Source organism: Apodemus sylvaticus, chromosome 5 (genome assembly GCF_947179515.1).
Source record: "Apodemus sylvaticus chromosome 5, mApoSyl1.1, whole genome shotgun sequence".
NCBI lineage: Eukaryota > Metazoa > Chordata > Mammalia > Rodentia > Muridae > Apodemus > Apodemus sylvaticus.
This window is the reverse complement of record NC_067476.1, coordinates 66,430,317-66,436,569: the sequence shown is the minus strand read 5'-3', so window position 1 is coordinate 66,436,569 and position 6,253 is coordinate 66,430,317. Positions and strand designations below refer to the sequence as shown.

The 6,253-nt window shown below is 37.8% G+C and overlaps 1 protein-coding gene across 1 annotated transcript; it reads right to left on the bottom strand.

Annotated features, from left to right (window-relative positions):
* Window positions 1-4,586: 4,586 nt before the first annotated feature.
* Window positions 4,587-5,531, bottom strand: LOC127684237 (olfactory receptor 1009). The gene has a single exon (XM_052181193.1). It carries the CDS (start codon window positions 5,529-5,531, stop codon window positions 4,587-4,589), a length of 945 nt encoding a protein of 314 aa, XP_052037153.1.
* Between the last annotated feature and the right edge of the window lie 722 nt (window positions 5,532-6,253).

Here is a 6,253-nt window from a genome sequence, read left to right as displayed (position 1 = left end):
GCAGCAACAAATATTTTTGTGCACTTAGCAGTAGTAAAAAACAAAGTGGGAAATATATTTGCAGTTAAGTCAGCAGAGTTTTGGGTTTTTTTTGTTTTTTCTTGGGGGGGGGTTGTTGTTTTTTTGTTTTTGTGTTTTTTGTTTTTGGTTTTTTGTTTTTGTTTTTTTTTTGTTGTTGTTGTTGTTTTTGGTTTTTTCAAGACAGGGTTTCTCTGTGTAACTCCAGCTGTCCTGGAACTCACTCTGTAGACCAGGCTGGCCTCTAACTCAGAAATCCACCTGCCTCTGCCTCCCAAGTGCTGGGATTAAAGGTGTATGCCACCACAACCCAGCTCAGAGGTCTTTTTTTTTTTTTTGCTTGTTTGTTTGATTTTTATTATTATTTTTATGTTTATTTGCTTTTATTCTAATGCTAGCAGGGACTGTAAGAATATTTGATAAGTCAGATCTGGACTGTGTGTCTCTAGAATGTACATAATCATGTTCTGTTGTATGTCACAGGAAACTCTTTGTCTATAATTAGTTCTGCAATCAGAAGGTATGAATGTCAAAATCCATTAGTGAGGATTGAATGTTTCTGCGTCAATGAAAGCTTATAAGCCAACGAAAGTACTAGCCTTTTCCTGGGGAATAAATGCACAGAGGCACACTGTAAACTTTCCTGTAATCCCTCAGTCCTCACAAATCAGTTTTTAGTCTTTAGAAGATTTCTTCAACCCTGTCATCTTCCTTTTGCTATAAGAACAAACAGAAACATATCTGGGCCCTTTTATTGTGGTTTCTATGCTGATGCTGCCATCTAATGGCCAGCTGTAGTAATATCATAGGAGGAAAATTTAACTTTCATATTCTAAAATTCTAGTATCTAACACTAAGTTGGTAAAAAGCCAGAATATAAAGTTATCTTGAAAGAATATTTATTAACCTAAAGCTCAAGAAACATGACAAAGGGGGAATCAGGAAGTACCAGGATGCCATAATCCAAAGTGACCATGCCATGTCCTTTATGCCATGCAATTGTCCACACCCCAAATAATCAAAATATGTTAAGGATAGAAATATTACCACGAAAATCTAGCATTTCCCAGATGTATTCACAAATATCATTGGTTAGTGCTTGATCAGATGGCGTTAACCAAAGGAGACTCGAAAACAAAATCATTCACCTTCCAGTAAGTTTTGCCAGTTAGCATTAATTACATGGTAAGAAGACTAAAGTTAAAAGGCGATTAGAAAATGTAATAATGTATATTGGCTGCAGGTACTGAGATTTATAATTAAAAGGAAGGGTTTTTTAGTGAAAATTATAACAATGTAACTTGGGATTCTTTTGTAGACACTATAGAGTTAAATTTATTACAATTGGCTTATTTGTTTTTAGTCTTTGTGTAACCATATTATCATGATTGTGTATGGCATATCCCATAAAGAAGGCAATATCTCCTACACCCAGAAATTTGGAAAGAAACCAAAATTTATATATGTATATATGTATGTATGTATGTATGTATTTATTTATTTATTTACATCCCAAACTGCAGCCCTCCTCCTACAGGTCTCCTCCACACAGAGTTTCTTTCCCTATCCTTCCTCTCCTTCTCCTCTGAAATGGTACCCCACCCTGGTGCATCAAGTCTCTGCTGGATTAGACACATCTTCTCCTACTGAGGCCAGACAATGCAGCCCTATTGGGTAACAGGTACCACAGTCAGCCTACAGCTTTAAGGAGAACCTCCACTCTAGTTGTTGGGAGTCCCACATGGAGGCTGAGCTGCACATCTGCTGTATAAGTGCTAGGAGGCTAGGAGGCTTGTTCCAGCCTGTGTATATTTTTTGGTTGGTGGATCATTCTCTGAGAGCTCCCAGGGGTCCTGTTTGGTTGAACTTGTTGGTCTTCCTTTGAGGTTCCCATCCCCATTCAAGACCTTCAATCATTCCCTCAGCTCTTCCATAAGCGTCTCCAAACTCCATCCCCTCTTTGGGTCTCTGCATCTGTTTTAGTCAACTCCCAGGTAGAACCTCTCAGAGGACAGTTATGTTAGGTTCCTGTCTACAAGCATAACAGAGTATAATTAATAGTGTCAGGGATTGGGGCTTGCTGATGGGATGGGTTTCAAGTTGGGCTGGTTATCAGTTGGCCTTTCCTCCAATCTCTGCTCCATCTTTGTACTTGCATTTTTTTTTAAGACAGGACAAATTTGGGGTTAAAAGTCTTGTGGGTGGGTCAATGTCCTTATTGGAAATAGTTATACTTGAAGACCCAGCTATACTGCTCCTGGGCAAAAACCAAAAAGAGTCTCTACCATAAAACAAGGACCAAAGCGCCATTGTGTTCATAGTAGCTTTAGTAGCCAAAACCTGATAACAACCCAGATGTCCCTAAGACAAATAATGGATACAATTAATATGTGTTTCATTTACACAATGGAATACTATTCAGTTCCTTTTATTGTTCATAATTCTATATGGCAGATCAGATGACCTAAAAAATTCAAGTTCTCCTGCCTTCACCTCCTAAAAGTTTTTTCATTATGGATGAAAAATTCTGCATTAGTTTTATGAGGGATCTGGGGATTTAAACTCAGGTATTGTACCCACTGAGCCATCTTCCCAGATCTAGAAGCTGTTTTTATTTTATCTATTAGTGTCACGTATATGTAGGTTCTATCTTCCATAGGCATTCTATTGTTGATGGGAATTACTGTCAAAGACATCATAATATCTTTGGCTGTATCTTCAGTTCCTGGGAGAGCATGATCAACCAATCTAATCCCAAACCATTCTAGTCTCAGTCCTATAAAATGCTGTATTTATAATGATTGAAAACTCAAAGCATGCTCCCTTTCCATCTTACATCAAGCAGAATATCTAAGATCAAAAACTCAGGTGGCAGCACATGTTGGTGAGGATGTGGAGAAAGAAGGGCACTCCTACATCACTGATGAGATTGCAAACTGGTACAACCACTCTGCAAATCAATCAGTAGGTTCTTCAGAAAATTTGAAATAGATCCACATGAAGACCCAGCTGTACTACTCTTGGGCATATACCCAAAAGAAGCTGTACCATACCACAGGGGTATGTGTTCCACTATGTTAATAGTGGCCTTATCTGTAATAGTCAGAAGCTGGAAACAACCCAGAAGTCCCCCAAGCATAGAATGGATACAGAAAATGTCGTTCATTTACAAAATGGGATACTATTTAGCTATTAAGAAAGAGGACATGAAGTTTGCAGTCAAATGGATGGAACTAGAAAATATCCTGAGTAAGGTAACAGAGTCCCAGAAGGACATGCATGGTATGTATGTATGAACTCACTAAAAGTGGATATTAGCCAAAAAAGTGCAGAATGCCCAGCATACAATCTCCAGAACTCAAGAAGCTAAACAAGCAGAAGGGCCCAAGTGAGAGCGCTTCAATACACTTGGAAGGACGAAGAAAGCAATCACCAGAGGCAGAGGTACAAAGTGATCAGGGTGGAAGTGGGTAGGGGGAGGGAAAAGGAGAATGTGAGGCCCCAGAGAGTGGGGAGCGGGGACATCTTTTTGGAGACAGGTGGGAGGAGGAATAGGATGAGGAACTGTGGGAGAGTAGACCTGGAGAGGGAAAAGGGTGGACTATAAAAAATGTAAGTAATTAAAAAGTAAAGAAAACTCAAAGCATGTCCAGCTGCCCTGTGGAGAAGAAAGGACCAGAATGATTTTCCATCAGTCACTCCTGACGAGGGACACAGTGACCCAACAACCTCATTGTGAAACCCTGTGGGCAGGGCTTGAGATAAATTTGCTACCTAGTTTTGCCTTGTAGCACTACGGCAGGATTAACTTGTTTTTATTTACTCAACTATAGATATTGACATAATTGAGTGTTATACCATGTATAATTAGCAAAATTAAATATAATCATAGATTCTCAATTATACCAGAAAGTCATTCTCAAGCATAATTTTATCTTTTCAAAAATAACTATGTTTCTTTTATGCTTTGAAAATTTCATATATATGTCTCTGGCATTTTGATCAAATCCAGCCCCAATCCCATTTTTTAACTCTTCAGTGGTTTCAAGTTAGCAGAAAGTTGTTCAAACTGTCTATAAACTTCAACAACTTTTGTTTGTTTGTTTGGATGTTTTAATATGGAATAAAACCTAGCATGAAAATAAATTATACTGGTATAAAATTAAATAAATGAGGAAAAATTTTAATTAAAATTACTTTTATGCTAAGCAAATACTCTGCTTGTTATTTTCAATTTTACATATAAAATCTGGGGATATAGATGTATGACTCATATCTGGTCACTCTTGTATTTATTAGATTTCATCATACTTTCAAAAATAAATATATTTAAGGGAAAGAACCCTGTGGTTAAGTAGAAAGTTACATTCATAGTAACATGATGAAATAAAGATTTATTTACTAAAATAAAATGTATTTTATGTAGTAAAATAAAAGCCACACAGAAAGATAAAGAGATGTTAATTACAAATTCTGCAAACTGTTTATCATGTTGAGATGATGTCTAGGTGTATCAGATAATTCCTGGAAACTTTGCCATGAATCTATCTTGTACTCCAGATGACAATTTAATTTTTGAGGAAAACTTTGACCTTAGCAACTGTCCTGCCCATGGCTGCTTTCACTTCTTTATTCCTTAGGCTGTAGATGAGCGGGTTAAGCATGGGAATCACTGCTGTGTAGAACACAGACACCACCTTATTGAGGTCCAGTGAAGAAATGGCGCTTGGCCGCACGTAGATAAAGAAGAGAGTCCCATATAAAATGGAAACTGCTGTAACATGGGAAGAGCAGGTAGAGAAAGCTTTCCTCCTCCCTTCAGCAGAGCGGATCCTCAGAATGGCAATGAGGATGTGAAAGTAGGAGACAATGATGGTGGTGCTACTGACAATCAATACAGCTCCCGCCACGATGAAAACCAACAGTTTGTTGATCCGTATGTCAGCACATATGAGGGAAAGAATAGGAGACATGTCGCAGAAGAAATGATTGATAATATTGGAGCCACAAAAGGGAAGTCGGAAAGCAGCTGTGGTGTGAGTCATGGTGTTGAAGAAGCCAACTGCATAGGGTCCAACCACCAGCTGTATGCAGAGTCTCTGGGACATGGCTACTGAATACAACAGGGGGTTACAGATGGCTACATAGCGATCATAGGCCATGGATGCCAAGAGAAGACATTCAATGGCCACAAAAAACCCAAAGAACCATTGCTGTAGGACACAACCCAGAAAAGAGATAGCTTTTCTATCTTCAAAGAAGTCCATGAGCATCTTGGGGCCCACGACTGATGAGAAGCAAATGTCCACAAATGACAGGTGGCTGAGGAAAAAGTACATGGGTGTGTGAAGACGAGAATCTACCCGGATAAGAATGATCATACCTAAGTTTCCAGTCATAGTAACCAGGTAAAAAAGCAGAAAGAGCAAGAACAGGAAGACCTGCAGCTTAGGGTTGTATCTCAAGCCAATGAAAATGAATTCTGTGATCCTTGTATAGTTCTCACCCGCCATCAGTAAGGTTCGCCTCTAGGGCAAGAACAATGAAGAGCTATATGAGAGTTGTGTCTTAAAACTTCTTGGTAACGTACAAGAGAAGAAATTATAGTCTAAAGTCTGAAACTGGATTTTTTTAGATTTAAAAAACATGAGTAAATGTAATATATACTATCTGAAGAGTTTAAGTGTGATAAAAAGAAAACTCAGGTGTAAGTATGATTCGCTCCAATATCTTTACAGACTAAAGAGGGAAACATTATTGGTATTTTCATGAAATTTCTGTCAATTTTATAAGAGGTAGAACTCAAATGACCTTTCCGAAATAGAAATAAAAATAATCATTTGGTCTGTGGTGGAAGCTAAATAAAAAGTATACCTTGCTGAGTAATTGCCAGGCTCTAAGTTTGATCCTGTCTGTTAAAGTAATTAACTTAATAAAGAGAATCTCCCTGAAAATATGCAATGTACATTCTGACATAATCCTAAGTCTTATAAAGTTGCATAGAGCTTATGGATTGAACATGATAATAGAGAGCACAACATTCTGAAACCTATAAAGAAAACAAAATTTAAGAATAATAGAAAGTGCTGGGGCTGCAGAGATGGCTCTGTGACAGTTAAGAGCACTTACATACAGATACATAAACATATGTACAAACACAAAAATATTTTTAATTGAGATAAACTTTTTTAAAATAAATAATTACAGAAAGTAAGAACTAGGGAAGTGTCCCTGT

Excerpts from the sequence above, each read along its gene's own strand:
- LOC127684237 (XM_052181193.1), bottom strand. The coding sequence starts at position 5,531 with ATGGCGGGTGAGAACTATACAAGGATCACAGAATTCATTTTCATTGGC.